This window comes from Phodopus roborovskii, unplaced genomic scaffold, assembly GCF_943737965.1.
Source record: "Phodopus roborovskii unplaced genomic scaffold, PHOROB, whole genome shotgun sequence".
In the NCBI taxonomy this organism is placed as follows: domain Eukaryota; kingdom Metazoa; phylum Chordata; class Mammalia; order Rodentia; family Cricetidae; genus Phodopus; species Phodopus roborovskii.
Genome location: NW_026125397.1, coordinates 2,768,862 through 2,789,197, shown reverse-complemented (window position 1 = coordinate 2,789,197; position 20,336 = coordinate 2,768,862). Strand labels below are relative to the sequence as shown.

General features: G+C 41.2%; 1 protein-coding gene across 1 annotated transcript in view; it reads left to right on the top strand.

The window, feature by feature from the left end:
• Pex7 (peroxisomal biogenesis factor 7) overlaps nt 1–20,336 on the top strand; it is a 63,183-nt gene that overhangs the window by 7,896 nt on the left and 34,951 nt on the right. Inside the window, exons 4-6 of the mRNA XM_051175358.1 lie at nt 9,118–9,195; nt 9,546–9,654; nt 20,185–20,291. Coding sequence (XP_051031315.1) covers nt 9,118–9,195; nt 9,546–9,654; nt 20,185–20,291 — 294 coding nt within the window. The remainder of the gene's footprint in view (nt 1–9,117; nt 9,196–9,545; nt 9,655–20,184; nt 20,292–20,336) is intronic.

Here is a 20,336-nt window from a genome sequence, read left to right as displayed (position 1 = left end):
CCATCTCTTGTTTTAGAATATGTTAGGAGTCATACGTAGGAGAATTATTAAGTTTTTAAATTTTCTTTTGGCAGATTCTTTGATGAATGTTAGGGTTTCTAATGCTGTGAAAGACACCATGACCACAGCATCTCTCTCTCTCTCTCTCTCTCTCTCTCTCTCTCTCTCTCTCTCACACACACACACACACACACACACACTTTCTCTCTCTTGATTTTTTCAGACAGGGTTTCTCTGTGTAACAGCTCTGGCTGTCCTGGAACTCACCCTGTAGACCAGGCTGGCCTCAAACTCACAGAGATATGTCTATGTATGGGATCTCCTCGTGCTGGGATTAAAGGCGTGTGTCACATGCTTGGCCATGTCGACTCTTACAAAGGAAACATTTCATTGGAGTGTCTCACATACAGTTTCAGAGGGTCAGTCCATTATCATCAGTGTCAGGGAACACGGTGATGTGCAGGCAGATGTGGTGCTGGAGGAGTAGCTGAGAGTCCTACATCCTGCAGGTAACAGGAAGTCCACTGAGACATTGGGCATATCCTGAGCACAGGAGACCACAAAGCCCACCCACACAGTGACACACTTTCTCTAGCAAGTCCAAACTCACTCCAACAAAGCCATACATCCTAATAGTGCCACTCCTTATGAGATTATGGGGACCAATTACATTCAAACTACCACAGTGATTGTGTAGCATAGGCTGGTCTTGAAGTTGCTATGTAGCCAAGAATGGCTTTGAACTCAGGACCCTCCTACCTCAGTCTCTCAAATGCTGTGATTATAGGAATGTCTCACCAAGACCCACTTTATTCAATCTTATTTTATAACTTTATTATAGAAACTGGAAATTATTTTTAGTTTTGTTATAAGATCATATAAAATATGTCATGGAAGAACTATTTTAAAATATATAATACTTAAATTTTATGTAAGAGGAATATAATTTAACAGATACAGCTATACAGTTTAAATTACATTATTTGTTATAAATATATGCTATATTGCAATATCAAAAGAAACAATGGAAATGCAGTTCTCAAACTAACAGTATTAGTTGCATGTAAAGTGAGCGGGAGAGAATGGACATTGATACAGGAATGGAAGTAAGATTCCTCTAATTATAACTCATAATTTTTATCTAGGACCAGCGAAACACTTTAAAAACTAGAAAATGTTTTACAAAATTAGAAATCACAACTTAAAGCAGAACAAAAAAAGGCAATATAAAAAAGATGATATAGGGCCTGGTAGCTGACTCCATAGTCAGGTATGGAAATCATTATTTTAAGTGACTTTAAAAATATAGTCTCATGAATGCCATCTCTGATGTGTATGTGTCATGAGTGGAAAGATAATAGAAAGAAACTGTAAACTTCATTCAGAAAAATCAGTGTTGTTATCTGAATGTCTCATCTGTGTGTGGTAAGATGATGTTTAACAACAATCATGCCATGAGACCAAGCACTTTCCTGTAAGAGAAAAGAGGCTTGGGAATAAAGAAAATACATAGAACATTTATCTTAAAAGTGAGGGTGAACTAGCTGTATCAAGTTGTGATTTATTTTTCCTGTGTATTTTCTGGATTTTGCCCTGTAAAGAGAAGCGCCCCCCCTCCCCCTTCAACAGTGAGCATCTGTAGTGCCTATAGGGCATCTTCTGAGTAGTCTAATAGCACATGCGGGGGGGGGGGGGAGGAGGGGGGCTTTGGAGAACTCACTGATGCTAGGACTGCATAGGAAATAGAAACTGTGAATCTGAGACATCTTCTTGTGTCAGAAAGCAAGAAAGCTATGAGAAGACTTTGGAGCCATGCCCAAAGTTGAGCAAGGAACTCTCAGTGGCCAAAGGTCACACAGTCTGGACTTCAGAAAGAACAAATAAAATCAGTGAGTAAGTACGCACACATCAACACAATCGTGTGTGTGTGATTTTTGTTTGTTTTTGTACATGAAATTGCGGTAGTAAGAAGAAAGCCACCACTGTTAAAAATTAAAATATTGCCAACTCTTTTTTTTTTAATCACCATTAATGAGGAACTATGGCAGGTCTTGCCTTCTCTGTAGGAATTCATTGTGGAGCAAGCAAAAAGTTGATTAGGAATTCCTCATACTAGAATCCTGTGAAACATGCAGAAGGAATAATGGCAAATTGGCACTTAGTGTCCTCTAATGAAATTGTGACTCTGGAAGAGAGTCATCTGCAGATGCTGAAACCATTAGTACAAGACTGAGGCATCCTCTGCACAACAGGATCGCAGCGGGCCAATCAGAAGCTATATGTCTCTTGATTGAATAGGAAGCTAAAACAATTGAGCCGAATCTGATTACGCCTCCAGATCTAACTTCCAATTTCAAGGAAATAGGAAGAGTGAAGGACTGCCACGAGGAGACGGTCACACAGTGTGTGGAGCCTTGTGCTGGTGACAACTTCATTTCTTCATCAGATAGAGGTCATGGGAAGGTGGGCAGAGAAAGCGAAGTGGGAAGAGGCATGCATTCTTAGCCTAGAAGGGACTCAAGAGACATAACTCTAGCTGTAAATGGTGTTTTTCTGGCAATCAGAGAATTACAAGTATTACTACTCCATGCTATTAGGGAGGCACCGTCAGTCTTGTTAGGGATACATAGGAGCCTTGTGCTAATGTTGAAAGAAAGTCCTTATCTGCTGAAGTACTCAGGAGTGAATTGATCAGATAATAAAATATTCTAGCCAGCAGTCAGCCGGTAATGGGAACAGTGAAGCAAGATGAACAGAGTGATGGACAGAAACGTTGACAGCTGTGAAGTACTCTGTTGCATTATATACACTTTCAGGCTTCCATACTGAAAAAGATTCAAAGTTTGTCCTACGGCAAATAGCCCCTTTCAGTCACTCAGTAATTAAAGATCACGGTTCCTTCCTTTGCACTCATGCAGGCAAGTCAAGATTCTGGCAAGTTTTTATTTGACTATTTTTAATTAAGTAGACCAACTTACAAAAGGGCACTACTTTAGGGTAGATTAACACGAGCTCTTTGGGAGTTGGTTTCAGCTACAAAATATATCCTTTCATACTTGTTTGGATGAAGTATAGCTTTGGTAAAGTGGCACAAAATACCTCCAGTGACTTTTTGTTTGTTTTTCTCTCTCTTGTTTTTCTAATTAATTTTACTTAGTGCCAAGAGTAATTTCATAAGATAGGCCTTCATCCATGATGATTGTAGCATCCCTTATCTGTGGGGTCCCCTGATTGCCTCTTTATGACCTTTCTCCTTTTGTCTTTGTCTTTCCTTTTTCCCAGAAGCAACCGCTTCCTTCGGTTTTCTGTTTACACTTTCTTTGCTTACATATGTATGTGGTCCAAAGCCATGAATAGCTTTGCATAATTTTGACCTTTGGGCAATACAGATCATCATGGATGAATCTTACAGAATGCTGAGTGAAACTGAAAAGCTGCAGAGGCCACAAAATGTTGAAAGGCTTTGGCCAGGGTGGTGACATTAATCTGTACTTATAAATACGCTTTCATGTGGCCCGGATTAAAGCCACACTGCATAGAAACGGGCAGGAATGGATGGGGAGGGCAGTCAGAGTTCTGTACTCATAGATGGCTAATGACAGTCACATTGAGGAATCAGCAAATGTAGGCATGACCATTAAGATGTTCTCTCTTAATTCTTGTCTCTCTGTGTTCCTGGGGGAGGGCAGACTTGTTTGTCCCTTGCTTTCAAGTCCTTTCTGCTCTCTCTCCCCAAAGGCTAAAGCTTTATAAAGTTCAGGTCTCTGCTGTGCAGGTTCTTTGCTGTTCACCGTGTTGAGAAGTAACTGGCTGGCCTTGTTAAGTTTCATTTTGCTTTACTTTTTCCACCTACTTTTTAGAAAATGACACATTCAAATTTTTTTTATTAATTTGTATTTTACATTCCAGTCACAACTCCCCCTCTCTCCTCCCCTCCCACTGCCTCCTCTTTCCCCTCCTCCAATCTGCACCACAGAGAGGGTAAGGCCTCCCATAGGAAGTCTCCTAAGTGTATCTCGTCATCTCATTGAGGCAGGAACAAGGCCCCTCTCCACCCCCACACCCCTGTGCCCAGGCTGGGCATGGTCTCTCTCCATATAGAATGGGCTCCACTAAGTCAGTTTGTGCATTAGTGTTAGGTCTTGGACCCATTGCCAGTGGCTTCATATATCATCCCAGTCTCACCATTGTCAGTTTAGGGAGTCTAGTTTGGTCTTGTGTCAGTTGTCAGACCTGAGTCCAGTGATGTCACTAGCTCGGGTCAGGTGATTCTGCGGGTTTCCCCATCATGGTCTTGACTCCTTTATTCATATTATCACTCCTTCCTCCCTTCAGTTGCACTCCAGAATCTTGTCCCATTGGTTAGCTGTGGATTTCTGCATTTGCTTCCATCTGTTTCTGGAATAGGGTTCAAGCTTCTCTGGGGTTGTGGGTTGTAGGCTGGGTCTCTTTTGTTTTATTTCTGGTATCCACTTGTGAGTGAGTACATACCATATTTGTCTTTCTAGTTTTAGGTTACCTCACTTAGGATGTTTTTTTCTAGTTCTGCCCATTTGCCTGCAAATTTTAGGATGAGAATGACACAATTTTATGTTTGTGTATTTGTAGATATCTTTTCTTACTAAAGTGTAAGGTCCTCCAGGGCTGTTCCTGTCTAGCATTCCAACCATCTCACCTTCATGCCTCACTTCTAGGTATTTAATGGCGAGTGACAAGAGGATGTGGGGGAAGCTGTCTTTTCGGGGTTGCAGCCAGCCAACTCACCCACAGTTTGTACCTGAGGGGGGGGGTGTGGATAAAGAAAAGGCTAGTAAAGATGTTATAGGAAAAGACAGAGACGCAGCGTAAAATCAGGAGGGCAATTCAGTCAACACTAAATGCCACAAGTTTATTTTTTCACCATTCTTAAATACTTAACCAAAAAGGGGAACGTGGTATCATGTTTATGGAACAAACAGACCTTCCTCAATTCTCCAAGGCTTCGGAGAACCTTACATTCAATTTCTCATAATCTGGCCTTGAGGGCCAAGAGTAACCACACCTCAGACCAAGTCTGTTGTTACTTAGGTAAGACATCCAAGGCCAAGATCAATCATCCTTCTGTAGCCACACCTTTGACCTTTAGGTCTTATGACTTACTAAGGATAGTTTTGGAACTCTTTGACCTTTAGTCAAGATGGAGTGGAGCTATCTTTTTGGGCCCCAACAAATTCCCCCTTATTTTAATTAATTAATACATGCACTTCTGCTACAGGACAGATGACTTTGTCTGTCTTAGGTTGTCTTCCTCCACCTTCTAGCCTTAAGTGTCATTGGAACACACATTCCGTCATGTCTCACCTTAAGGCAAAAAGATATTACCTATCGTTGACCACCAGCCTTTGTAAATAAAAATGTTAGGAGATAGTGCATAGCTTGATGTCATGCACCTCTCAGCCAACTTTCCATGTAAAGTTCATCAGCAAGCTTGGTTATGCTAAGCAATGCATATGCTTTTGTGGCTACAACATCTTCTATTAAGTAATAAAGGATGATCAAAATGAAATGGCCTTTAAAATCGTTCTAGGATGTCTCTAGTAGTTTTAGCTGTAACAAAATCTAAATCTGCCTTCTTAGTTGCATAATATCTACCAACACATAAGCATCATGTCAAAATCCTATCAGAATGAGCCGTGACTTTTTTAAATAGCATAACAAAGGTTGTAAACATTAATAATTCCAGTGTGATTAATAACAATAACACATAATTGGCTGGACTACAATTCTAATAATTTTTAAATCAATCAAAGGACAATAAAATGTTCTCATGGTGGGTGAAGTATGAATAATTCCACAATTCTGAACCTTTTCTTTTTCCCTCTCTTAAAGTCCAAAGCACTGCTGCTTATAATTTCCAAAGGTAAGTTTGAAATATCCCAGTCCTTGAGTGCTGAATGCCAGCTGCAAAACTTTTGTCCATCCCCTCTTCATGTGTTGAGGAATTTTTGCCACACATCATTTCTACAGTAGTGTTCAGTTGTCCTTATGAGTCCTTTTCCCCCAAAGGGGAACACTGGCAAAAACTGAGTTCTGTGCCCCAAGATGTAGTGAGGATGAACTGCTAGACATTCAGTCCTTGGCTGCATCCAGGATGAGAACTCACAGGTCTGGGAAGTCGATGCAGCAGGCTTGTAGAGAAACTGGAGCTCTCCAACCAACAGTCTCCTTTCCTTCTTGGACTGTAGAATAATGACATCGGAGGGCCAGGAACACAGCTTCAGAAGATCTCACTCGTTTGGGGGAGCTCCAGCTGTCACAGGTCTGGCATCCCTCTGCTCCACACACCTCACCAGCTGTTCTGGAAGCCATTGAGCCTCGTTTTCTTCCTGTGAGAAAACACAAACATGCCCTCGACCCCATGTTAAAACAGGGTCGGTCCTTTCCATAGTTCAGTGCAAGGATCTTTCCATTTGGCTTGAACAAGTCGCTTGAGTTCCATCATGCCAGAATCTATCCACGGCAGTTGTTACTAATCAGATGTTCCAACAGAGATTGTTGCCCAATCAAGGACTGGGCAAGGAGAATGAGGGAAGTATTGGTGCATACATGTATGGGTTCATGTCACAGTGAGTGTATGTACACTGGGAGGCCAGTAGACAATCTCTGTTGTTGCACAAGTACTGCTTGCCCTACTTTGTTGATGTTGTTGTTTGTTTTCTTCTCTTCTTGCATGGGCATTGACAGTGGAAGAGGTAGATTAGGGTAAGTGTGAGGCACTCAGGGCTTTTTGTTAATGCAATTTGTTTGTTTGGAAAAACAAAACAAATGCTGGGTGGCGGTGGCACACGCCTTTAATCCCAGCACTTGGGAGGCAAAGGCAGGCTGATCTCTTAAATTAGAAGTCAGCCTGATCTACAGAGCAAGTTCCAGGACAGCTGGAACTACACAGAGGAACCCTATCTTGAAAAATCAAAATAAAAACAAAACCAAAAAACTCCATAAAAACAAACAAACAAACAAACAACCCTTGCCCCCCCAAAATCCCCCAAAACAAAACAAAGCAATTTGTTTGGTATTTGAGGTGTGCTCTCATTATGTAGGTTTAGCTAACCTTGAACTTACTATATACACCATGTTGGCCTTCTGCTTCTGCCTCTCAAGTGCTGGGATACATGTGTGCTATCACACTGAGCATAATGCAACATTTTAAGAAATAAAAATGCAAAAAGGCCTTAATGTACAAAACATAAAATGTTTCACTTATATGCTTTTTTTTCTGGAACTTTAATAATTTACCCCCATCAATTTTATTGAAGTATAGTTCACAAATAAATATAATTTCTATGTAATGCATACAGCAATATTTTAGGTAAGGCATGCTTACCTAAAAACTGAATATGCCCTGAGTTATAATTCCCACAGTAAAGTTAATAACATAGTGACCATTTTATGTGTACATGGAGAGAACATTTAAGATCAACTTCCTTAGCGTCTTTTAGGCATATGTTATTATTAACTATAGTTATATGCTGTACCTTGTATTGATAGAATGTATTTATTTTATAACTGAAAGTTTACCTTTTGGCCAAAGTTACTTCTACCTCTGTTCTCTTAGCCTCTACCTGCCACTATTCTGTTTGACTCATTGAGTTCCTTGTCTGTCTTAGTCACTGTTCTATGACTATGAAGAAATCCAACTCTTTAAAAAGAAAGAATTTAACTGGGGACAGTTTCGGAGATTTAGTCCATTGTCATCACGGCAGGGAGCATGGCGGCAGACAGCTTTGGAGCAGAAACTGAGAGCTACTTGTCTGTTGGCAGAGGGAGAGACTGGGCCTTGTGTGGGCTTTGAAGCCTCAGAGCTAAAGCCACACCTCCTAATCCTTCTAATCCTGTCAGACAGGTCCATTCCCTGGTAAATAAGTGTTCAAATGTATGAGCCTGTGGGGGCCATTCTTATTCAAATCACCACAGTGTCTTAAATGACAAAATACCAAACTTTAAAATACAATCCAGATCAGTATGTGTCGGAAGCTGTCTTTGTGGGGCTGAAATCAGAACCAGCTAAGCAGCCCTAAGTTTGTACCTGAGTGTGGGTGTGTGGATGAGGGAAAGGCTAGCTATAGACCATAAAGAAGAGACAGAGACAGAATAAAATCAGGAGGGCAGATTCAGTTCTTATTGAAATGCCACTAGTTTATTTTTCACCATTCTTACATCCCATAACCAAAAAGGGGGAACATGGTATCATCTATATGGAACAGACTTTTCTTCCTCCCTTATTCTAAGGGTTCAGTAACCACAACTTAGAGTCAGTTTCTTGTTCCCTAGCCTTGAGGTCAGGAGGGGTGTGTATATAATTGATTGTATAAAGTGATAGAGCCTCATTTGAACTGAGGCAGTGAGACGAAGGCGCATGCACTGGAGTAGCACTGCGCGGTAACCAAAGCTGCCTGCCAGAGGTCGGGAAGTCCACTGGTTCATGTACCCGTTCGTGCCGAGAAAGGCTAGGCGGGGATCATAGTTTAATGTTAATGCTTTCTGATGAACATGGGGAAGCAAGCTTTAAAGATTTCTTTCCTTCCTTTCTCCTTCCTTCCTTCCTTCCTTCCTTCCTCCCTTTCTCTCTCTCCTTTCTTTCTTTCTTCTTCTTCTTCTTTTTTTTTTTTTTTGGAAACAGAATTTCTCTGTGTAACCCTGGCTATCCTGGAACTAACTTTGTAGACCAGGCTGGCCTCGAACTCACAGAGATCCACCTGCCTCTGCCTCTGAGTACTGGTATTAAGGGTGTGCACTACCACTGCCTGGTTTTAAGATGAGTTTCTTACCTACTTTGACATTTATTTGTGGTGCTGTAAGTAATGACCAGTTGGCCGATTTAACGTGTGCGTGACTTGTCTCTGTGAAGGAGGTTTGGAAACTGTAGGTGTCTGTTAAGGCAGAGTGGAGTCAGTCTCTTAGGAGTGGGCATGAGAGAATGACAGGGCCTCCTTTCTGTTTCTCAGACAACATGTAGAAATGGGTAGCACTTGGTGTTTTAATAGAGTGAGTTGCAGGTTGACAGTGATATACAGAGCTACAATGTAATATTTAACTTGATTCTGTCTTGCTTTCTGAACATTAAGAATTATTTTTTAGGTGTATAGTGTTGATTGGAGCCAAACCAGAGGCGAACAACTTGTGGTGTCTGGCTCCTGGGATCAAACTGTCAAAGTGGTATGTCCGCATTGCTGCATTTAAAACAAATAGTTCCTTCCAAGCTCCCATTGATCAATTAATTTTCTTTTCAAAAGTATATATTAAAATGTTTATCAAAATTTAAAAAATAGTCTTGGCTACAAGCTAATAATTAGCTTAGTAGTGATTACTTTAGTCCCTTAAAGACCATCTTATTTTATGGAAAAATGAATCTTAAAAATCTTGGAAATATATGTATTTTATATGTATATATAAATGTATATGTTATTTATGTCATATTTACACATACAGTGCTATAGAGTATATCTGTTAAAATGTACATTTGTGTTTACCTTTGTTGAGTAATTGGTCTGCTCATTTATTTTTAGTGGGATCCAACTGTTGGAAATTCTCTGTGTACCTTTAGAGGGCATGAGAATGTCGTTTACAGCACAATCTGGTCTCCCCACATCCCTGGTTGTTTTGCTTCAGCCTCAGGTAAGTAATTCTGGATTTTCCAGAAGCCTTATGGGTGGAGTACTTTTTTACCATTAGGTGTCGCTGTTTACTCTAGATTCAGAGAAAATGAGAGCTTGTACCCATTTTGTGTTTTTTAGGGGCTACACACACACACACACACACACATACATACATATATTTATATATATATTTTTTTTTGATGCTGGAGGTTGAACCCAGATTTTGGACATGCTGAGCATACTGAGCTACATCTACAACCCTTAGAACCTTAAGACCTTCCCTCCTTCTTTCTTCATTCCTTCTTTCTTCTTCCTCTTTTTTTTTTCTTTTTTGTTTGCTTGTTTGTTTGTTTGTCAGCCTCTTGGCAAAAAGTAGCAGAGAACTGAGTTCCAGATTGTGTTTCAGTGATTCAATGAATATAGCTCTTTTACAATAAATGTTAGTTTTTTGGTATGAAGAGATTTATGGTTTATAATGTCATAACACACTTAAAAATACATTTGAAAAAGGAGGTTTGCTTTTGTTTTGTTTCAAAATACTATTGAATCTATGAAACACAAGTGGGCTTTTCAACAAGTAGATTGAGTTTGGAGCTGAGATACATTGCTTGGTGAATAAAATTGTGTCCTTGGTTCACAGATGGTTAACTAAAGCCTTTTCAATTCACCAGAGCACCCAGGGAAGATAGAAGAGACAGGTAGACACATTACAGCCCTCAGAGCCAAATGACTTACAGGCAGGTTTTATAAATAAAGTTTTATTGTAACATGGGCACATCAATTCATTTACAGATCGTCTGTAGGGCTTTCATACAGCCCTAGCAAATATAGTAGTTGTCACAAAGACCTGATAACTCTCAAAGGCAAACTGTTTACTTCTGGCCTTTTATAGGAAATAATATATTGATCCCTGGAAACTTGGGGGAGAGAATTAGAAGCTCTTCTGCACAGTGAATTGTTTGGAGGAGAGAAGGAAGTAGCTGGAGAAGGGGGCAATGAGCTCCTAGCATTGTCTCTGTATTTAGTGATCCAGGCAAAGACAGGCAGCAACCAGGAAGAGCTAATATTTCTTTCTTGCCAGTAAATTTATCAGTGTCCTGAGATGCTGAATTATGAAGTAGGTTTTATAGAAGTAAAATTCACAGAGATCCTTTGTTAGTTTCTTATAGTTTAATTCTAAAATTAAACAACTCTTGAATGTTGTCGATTGAAGATAATTTTGTCCATTTAGACTATGTAATTTTTGAGATTTCTGGTAGTATGTAATGGTAACATCTTCTTATTTGTTTGTTTTTTCAAGACAGAGTTTCTCTGTGTAGACCTGGCTGTCCTGTAACTCTTTATTTGACATCAGACTGCCCTCAAAGTCAGAGATTACCTGCCTCTGCCTCCTGAGTGCTGAGATTAAAGATGTTCACCATCGCTCCTGGCTGAAATGGTAATATCTATGTATGAAAGTGTCATTAGTTTAAGAAATGCTTTGTTCCTTGATAAAAATTACCAGTATTTTATTTTTGAAACAAAGAGCAGTACACTCTGTCAGCCTATAGAATGAATACTATTATCTCTAACATTTCTGAGCTTAAATCCTAGCTTTCTTGAAAGTCTATGATTGGAATGAAATTTTTTTCCACAATATCAAGTTTTTTGGAATGAGTCACATGTTGCATTTATTGTCTAGTTCCATTTTCTTTTCCTTTTGAAGATTTAGTGTAATCTCACTTTCCTTTGGGTCCCCAGCTCACAAATAATGATATGGAGATTTATTATTAATCATGAAAGTTCAGCCTTAGCTTAGGCTTGACCCACTAACTCATAACTTAAATTGACCCATATTTTCATTAATCTACATTCTACCACATGGCTTTTGCCCCTCTCCCATTTTATCTGTCACTCGTTCTGCTTCTTGATGGTGTCTCCTATGTCTTCTCTCTCTGTCCCGCCTGTACCGCCTGCTGAGCTTTTGGCTGTTCATAGCAATGCATCTTCACACAGTGCACAATCCCCCACACTATTTCCCCAGTCTCAGAGCTGGTCCCTTAGTAGAAGGATCAGCATATAGACCATCTGTCCAGTGGGGCTTTTTGTTTGTTTTTTTGGTTTCTCTTCTCATTTCTGCAGCCAGAATTTTCAAGAGGTTTCTCCAATCAATCCTGAACTTCACTAATTTTGAAGAGAGCCATAACTTTTTGTTTTCTATGGAAACAAAGGCAAAACCTCTCCTCCAATGCAACATATTTTCAGACTTCCATTTTGAAGTTAAGACATTCTTAAAATATGTAGGTTGGTTTAAGTGAGCAATTTCCATAATCCAATGTCTCCCAGCAGCTGTTGTTTTTTGTATGTTAGCATTTTAAAAATTTAAAGCCAGCAAAGCACCATACAGGATCTAGACATCCATGTATTTTTCATCTATATGTCTTATTTTTTAGATTACTTTATTCTTTCTTTAAAGACTTTATTATTTTGAATTATTTTTTCTATGCCTGTCTGTGCCCATTTCTTTTCTTTCTTTAGCATCCAAGCATGTCTTTAAACATACTATCCCTTCTTAGAGGTTTTCTGTGTCTGACCTGACTTTACTAAGCACCTACAGCGTTCTCTGACTGTGTGCTTCGAGTCTTAACCGGCCATGTCAGCAGCTGTGTGACTCAGCTTAGCACAGGCACTGCCTCATGATGCTGGCAGAGGCTGCAGTCCACAGGCAGCAGCCGTAATCACATCTCTGTATGCCAAACACTGGCCTGTCTGAGAGACTGCAGGACTAGGAAGCCATGTCTGGCTCTTTGTGAAGAACTTTTCTTAGGTTCCTCGGGCCCTACATTTGAACATTTGAGCCTCATATTGGACACCATTTGTAACTGGATTTTCTTGGGCTGCCAGCCCAAATAATGATGCAGAGACTTCTTAATTATGAAATCTTGACCACTAAGTTAGATTTATCCCACCAGCTCTTATAACTGAAATGAACCCATTTATATCCATGTACATTCTAGCTTGTGGTGTGGCCTCTCTTACATCTTGTACCTCCTGTTTTCTCCCTGTGTCCCCTGATATTTCTGCCTTTCTCCCCTCTCCCCGCCTGGAAGACCCACCTGTACTCCCACCTAGCTATTGGCTATTCAGCTCCTTATTAAACCAACCACAGCAGTATGTCTTCACACATTGTACAAATACCCCACAATAATCTAGAGGCTGACCAGGGCATCACACTTACTAGGCAAGCAATCTGCCATTAAGCTAGAGCCCAGTTTTTATTTATTTATTTTTTCACACCGGGTTACATGTAAGCCCAGCTGGAGCTTGATGCCCGGTTTTGTGTGGTGCTGAGGATCAAACCCAGGGTTTCTCTATACAGACAAGCACTATTTCAAGCACTGTTTGAATGAAGCGATACTCTCGTTCTCCAGCTTTTCCTTGTAGAGCTGAGTATGGCTTTTCATCTCTGTGGGCACAGCTGCTCATGAGGCTTGGCATATATTCTAAGTAAATGGTAGCAATTGTAAGGCACTTAATTTTAAATTAAAGTGTAAAGCCATGTATATTGAATGATTTCATTATATTTAATGATTTTAATTTAATGTAAATGTTATAGGTTTCATGCCTGCTGTGAAACAAATCTGTAAGCTGACCACAGTTCTTTCTAATAGTTAGAATTTTCTCATTTTGGTTTTTTACCATTGCTGAAAAGTCCTAACATAGAGGGAGTTAAATCTTGTCTAAGGATATACATACATACATACATACATACATACATACATACATACATACATATGGTTGAAATTGGCATAGCTCCCTCTAAGAAGGACCATCCTTGGCCTTAGGTTCTCTGGTTTTAGAGGGGTCATTTCAAACCCTGAATGAATTACTGATATAGACGACCTCAAAATGAACTGAAGGGTGCCTCCATGCCATTGAAGCTAGGAGTTCAATTTGTGACATTTAAAATACAAATTAAATTTAACAATCATAATTTTTGTATATTTAAAATGAAAAATGTTAAGTAAAATTCTGAATTACTGGTTAAATTTTTAAAATTTCCTTTTACCTTACAGTATACTATATATAAATTTGTTTATTGTTATAATTTAAAATTTTAAAACTGCCTTCATTTCTCCTCTTCTCTCTCTCTCTCTCTCTCTCTCTCTCTGTGTGTGTGTGTGTGTGTGTGTGTATGTGTCCACATGCATGTATGAGCCAGATTTGAAACTGAGTTTTACCTTCAGCCCATTCTTTTAAACGAGTCAGTTCCCCCTTCTCCTTTTTGTGGTGTTGACTGAGCTGATGCAGGTGCATCTGTGTCACAGTTATGTGGATGAGCCCTTTATTTGTGCAGAGTCACCTGTACCTCTTTATGTTTCATTGACATTTGTGTATTCTGGTAGATGTGATGCTGGCTGTGGATATTGTGGGTAGAAGGGTAGAATAGTCAGTGTTTGATACTGGGAAAAAAAAAAAATCTCTAATAACAACTACCCATACCTTGTAAATTAATAGAATATAAAAAGCATTTTTAATTAACAGACTGACAATTTGGCTCTCTATATAATTCCGCTATCTTCATCTGTTATGTTAGAAATAGAAGTAGTGATCATATAGGCCAAGATTTCCTTAGTTAAATTTTTTAAAAGTGTCTAAGCAGTCAGGTGGCAGTGACCACTCCTTTAGTCCCAGCACTCAGGAGGCAGACACAGACAGATCTCTTGAGTTGGAGACCAACCTGGTCTACACAGTGAGTTTCAGAATAGCCAGGACTACACAGAGAAACACTGTCTTGAAAGAGCAAAAAGAAAAGGAAAGGAAAAAAAAAAAAAAGCATCCAAACTGCCTTAAGGCAGATGATCATTTATTTGCTGCCGTGGGTACTATGTCAGGAATTAGAGCTGGTTTTTAAGCACAGTTTGGTGTAGGGCTCTTTCTGTTCTGTTGGCTTCAGCATCAGGTGATGGGGAACAGTAGTAACTTCAGACCTGCACTAACTCTGACTTTTACCTAAGAGAAAAAGAATTTGTGGTATGTTAGTAAAATTCTTGATTGTACCTTAGCCAGAGCAGTCAGGCCAACTGCTAAGCAGATTTTCTTTGCTCATCTTGAGTGTGTGTGTGTGTGATTTTGAGTTACCAGAGTGTCACTATGTAGCCCAGACTGGCCTTCAGTGTGCAGTCTGCCTGCCTCAGCACCACATGGGACTGCTCGTCCTGTTTTTATATATTTCCTGTAGTATCCGTGCGTTCCCTTATAACTAAATGCCTTTCATGGCTGAACACTAAACTTATTGATTATTACTACATAATATATGTAATCCTATTCACTAGAATTTTAAAAACATTTGTGGGTTCATTTTGATTTTTGAGACATTGTCAGCTAGTCCACTGAATGCTGCTGGGCACCGGAAAGTCAGTGACCAAGAATGGAGCTCTCCTGCCTCCTGGAGCCCACGTCAGTAAGGAAACAGCCTTGAAAACAGAGAAGAGGAGGAGGGGATGATGGGGACACACAGGATGATAAGTGATGTGATGTTCCTTTGAAAGGAGTTAGGAACAGTGGAGCCTGCCTGCTTGGCGGCCCTTTCTTCTACTTCTTCACTGGCACGCGGCTGTGCTTGGCCATGCCCTGTAACCAGCATTTCTCCATTGCTTCTAAAACAATGGTGGTGATAGTAAAGAGATCAGGTCATTATCATGACTAAGCTAATGTGCATCAGACTTAGACACTGTCTAGGTGCAGGGAAGGACCCTGGAAATGAAGCCTCATTTGATGCTGTGAGTGAGTACTCATCTTCTGGAAATAGAAGGACTCCTGAGGTTGGCAGGCCTTGGCAGGGATGCTTCTCTGAAGAAATAGTGTCTGAGGCCCTACTTCATGAACAAGTGAGAGTGAGGTGTCCAGGGCATGGAAGGTGTGGTGACAGGTTTGCCCGAAGAGCATCCCATCAGCTGCCATTGAACAGCCAGGGTTCATCTGGGAACAGTGTTTAAAGTGGCTGGCTCTAGAATTTCCAGTGTTAATTATGTAACAACACACTAGCCTAGTGATTCCAAACCTGCTGCCACCACAGTCATCTGGGAAGCTTAAACAGCAGCAGAGTTCCGAGCTTCTTAGTCCTGCTGGGTCAAAATGCCCTGGGGAGGGGTGAGTTTGGGTGTTCAGTGGCTGAATCAAGTTATTAGCTTGATTTGGAAGCGCTTCCTAGTGTCGGAACAGCTCTGTTGGAACTGCTGAATTAACGGTGTATTTCTGTTGGTGTAATGGGAGCTGCCACACTGGTGTTCATAGACACATACCCATCTGCAATTAAAGCCTTCAGAGTAGTTCTAGTGCTGAGTTCAGAGAGAGTGCCTTTGGTCTGAGAACCCTTAAGCTATTTTCCTTTTAGTTTGTGAGTTGTATTATGGTCTTAAACAGTTTGCTTTGTCATCATAAAGTCTTGCTAAAACAAAGAAAAATCTACCGTAAAAACCATCTCAATCACAAAGCTTGTGTCAATGAAACCCAAGTGACTTTTCCTTTTTTTTCTTCTGAGACAAGTTTTCTTTGTGGAGCCCTAGCTGTCTGGCTGTCCAGATGTCCTGGAACTCATTCTGTAGACCAGGCTGGCCTGGGACTCACAGAGATCCACCTGCCTCTGTTTTCTGAGTGCTGGGATTAAAGGATTGAACCACCACTGCCCGGCTTAAAATGTTATTTTTTAGTGGGAGGGCAAATGCTTACATCAGCGATTCTCAACCTGTGGGTCATGACCTTTTTGGGAGGTCATATATCAGATATCCTGCACAATCCTGCATAATATCAGATATTTACATTATGATTCATAACAATAGCAAAATTACAGTTATGAAGTAGCAATGAAATAATTTTATGGTTGGGGGTCACCATAATGTAAGGAACTCTATTAAAGGGTTGCAGCATTAGGAAGGTCGAGAACCATTGGCTTACAAGAAAAGCAATCATGATGTATTTTTATGCCTAATTCTGTGGGACACAAATAGAAATTCAAGTGTCCAAAATAACATGTTCTAGGAAAATACATAAAAATACAGCATTTGGTTAGGGTATTCCAAGAATTCAGTCATTTTGGGGTTTGGGAGATAGCTTAGTGGGTAAGAGCATTTGTTAAGCAAGCATGAGAACCTGAATTTGAATCTCCAGCACTTACATTAAAAACCTGGAGTGGAGTGGTTGAGTGTGGCCATGATCCCAGCATTGGGGGAGTGGAGACAAGTGGGTCCCAAGAGTTCCTGTCAGCCAGCTTAGCAGAAATAGCAAGCACCTGCTTTAGTGAGAGACACTGTCTTATGGAATTCAGTCAGAGGGATGGAGGAGGACACCTGATAAACTGCTGCGGCCTCCACATGGGTGTGCACTGGGATGTGCACCTGCAAACCAATGTGCATGCACCACACACACACACACACAGGCACACACACACACAGGCACACACACAGCATGCACACACAACACATACATACAGCATGCACACACACACACTACACACACACACACACACACACACAGGTACACACAACACATACATACAGCATGCACACACACACACTACACACACACACACAGGCACACATACAGCATGCACACACACACACACACACACACACACACAGGCACACACACAGCATGCACACACAACACATACATACAGCATGCACACACACACACACACACACAGGCATACATACAGCATGCACACACACACTGCACACACACTACACACACATATACACACACAGGCACACACACAGTGTACCCACAGCATGCACACACAACACATACACACAGCATGCACACACACACACACACACTGCACACACACACACTGCACACACACATACACACACATAGGCACACACACAGTGTACCCACAGCATGCACACACACAGAACACACACAACACATATACCGCACATAGAATATACATAGCATACACATACTACACTACACACATGGCAGGGGTAGGAAGAGGTTCATTACTTTCAAAGTTGTGGCGTATTTGTAAAAGTAGAAATTTGTTGTCATTAATTAGCAGAGCACCAGATCTACACTTGTTTCCGTAGCAGAGCTCTTGGGACCTCATATTTTGGGTGGTTCCTGATAAGTTATATTAACAGAATTCATGTTTATAAATGTGGGGCCAAGAGGAGGAATATTTGTGCTATTTCTATAAAGAGGATTCATGTGAAGTAAACTTTCTTTTGAACCAAGAAAACTAAATTATTGTTATTGCAGACTCCATATAATTGCATAAGTCATAGCCAGGCCTGAGTGTGGGTTCCAGCTGGTTGTTAGATAAGCCTCGTTCTACTTTAAGAAAAAGTCATATTACATCTGACAGGCATCTGGTGTTTCAATTAAATTCATTTATTTGGGGCCCAAAGCGCTCGTTTGGTGCTCAGTTCGCCTCATGCCACACTTTGAGACTGTTTGCAGCCTCTCCCAGCCTCCCATGCTTCCTGCGGGGTGGGCTTAGCCTCGTACCTTCTCTTCCAGTGGCTGGGCCAGTGCAGGCCTGCAGCTGTGAGACACTGGTAATTCAGGGGGCTCCTGGCACCACCACAACATCCTCACAAAGGCCTGGATGACAGCAAACGGCCAACAGTGTGGCAATACCATCCTAGAAAGCCAAGCAAACAAAACCGTTATACGTCCTGGCAGCTGGAAGCATTTAGGCCTGTCATCGCACCATTTGGCCTTCTTATTGAAAACAGAGTGATGAGGACACAGCACCTACTATATACAACTATCAAGAAGTAGGACCCAAGCATCTGCAGAGCAGTCTCCTTAACTGCAGAGAGGATGACCTAAAAACCATGGCTTCCAGCAGGAGTGCTGGCTGAGCATGCAGTGCAGAGCCAGACACTGTCAGAGAACTAGAGGAGCCGTTACACAGTCTTTGTTGTCCAGACTTTTATGCACATATAGGGTGCGGTGTAAGCTTACGTCTGCAATTTTACGTCTGATATCAAGGAATAGAACTGTCTAAAGGACCCTTACTTTCTGCAAGGCACTCTCCCACCCCTTGCTGCCCCCCAGGATGACCATATTTGCCTCCTAATGACAGATACTGCGTATTGTACACTCTGCAGTCTGCTTTCCCTGTGCTAACTCAGTCACTTCGTACCTCCTGCTCGCAGGTAGTGTGCTGATGCTTGAAATCAGTTCACACCCTCAGATAAAGTAATTCCCCAGGGAACACAAGCCCATAGGACCCAAGCCCATAGGACTGTACAGGGTTTTATTCATACTAAAGCGACTTTATGGTTTCTAACCTAGTGTTAGAGAGCGTGGAGAGGTTTCTGAGCATCACTTGGCATTTCATGTGATTCGTAGAAGCCTCCTACTGAATCAAATGTTTCCCTCTGGGTCTTGACTTTTGTGGTGGCAGAAATTTAGGGAGAATCCCATTTACTCTGTCCATAGTGTGGTGCCCCCTTGCCAGCAAGTGACAGAATACACCCCCAGGTCTTTGTGAAATGTGCTGAAATCATACCTCAGCTCTGTCTCTGTCTGCTTCGTGAGGATGTCACAGCCCAGCTTTCCCCGTGTGGTGAGAAGTTTGGTTACCAACAGCTTCCAGATGGTGTAGTTGGTGAATTCTGTTTAAGAGAGGTGGTTTTTAAAAACTTATAAAATAAAATTGCATGTTTGTGGTCAGACCAACGAGGACAGCAGGGGCTGGCTTGTTTTTATCTCCTAGTTCTTTGTTCGTTTTCGAAACAACTAGGCACTGACCTTTGGCTGCCTGCTAAGGTCTGGATCCTTCTGGAGCTGTAGGTCATTTCAGAGTCCCTTGGTATAGAGGTCAGTGCTGCCCTTGGAAGAAAGGTGTAGCTGCAGGCCAGACACCGGACTCCACATCACTACTGTAGACGCTGAGGGCTAGAAGTGACCACAAGGGATTGTTTAATCCTGACTGGAATTCTGAAACAAATTCTACTGGCTGGTGGCTAAACTGCAGATAGTGATTATTTTTAGGCCCATTGAAGATATTTGAAGCTCTCAGATGTACCAGAGCTATTCCCATTTGGTACATTCAAATTCATTCTTTCATCCCTGCCGTTCTTAGATCCCAAAATATTACTTACTTTCATCCACCAGAGTGACGTGCATTTAAACAGTGCCAATCTTATTTTAATAATGCAAAATATAATCTTTGTAATTTTTCAGCTCGTTTTTCCAAGGAGATTTTTTCCCCCTCTCGCTGTCCCATTAAAACAGAGCACAGTGTGTGCTTTTCAGGTTTGAGGCCCTGAACTCCGTCTAACACCAACAGACAGAAACAGATATTCCTAAGGTAAAATCTTCATTTTGGCATCCCTTTGTGAGATTTGTCAGATTCTCCTCTTTGATGTGAAAGCGCTACCATGGATTGCTCTTTGTTGCTGTAAACAGTAGTTCTTAGGCATGATGATGGTTTTAAATATGTCTAGGTGCAGTATCCTGGCAGTAGCGTATTTCCACTTGACATGTGAGATCGCTCTTGCTCTGAACACCCAGGTGGGCTGTGGAGGTTGACCAAGTCTTCCCTTTCTATCAGGTGATCAGACTCTGAGGATTTGGGATGTGAAGACTGCAGGAGTCCGGATTGTGATCCCAGCACATCAGACAGAGATCCTGAGCTGTGACTGGTGTAAATACAATGAGGTACAGTGTGGCTGCATACAGAGCGCTCTTCTCAAAGTTACCACG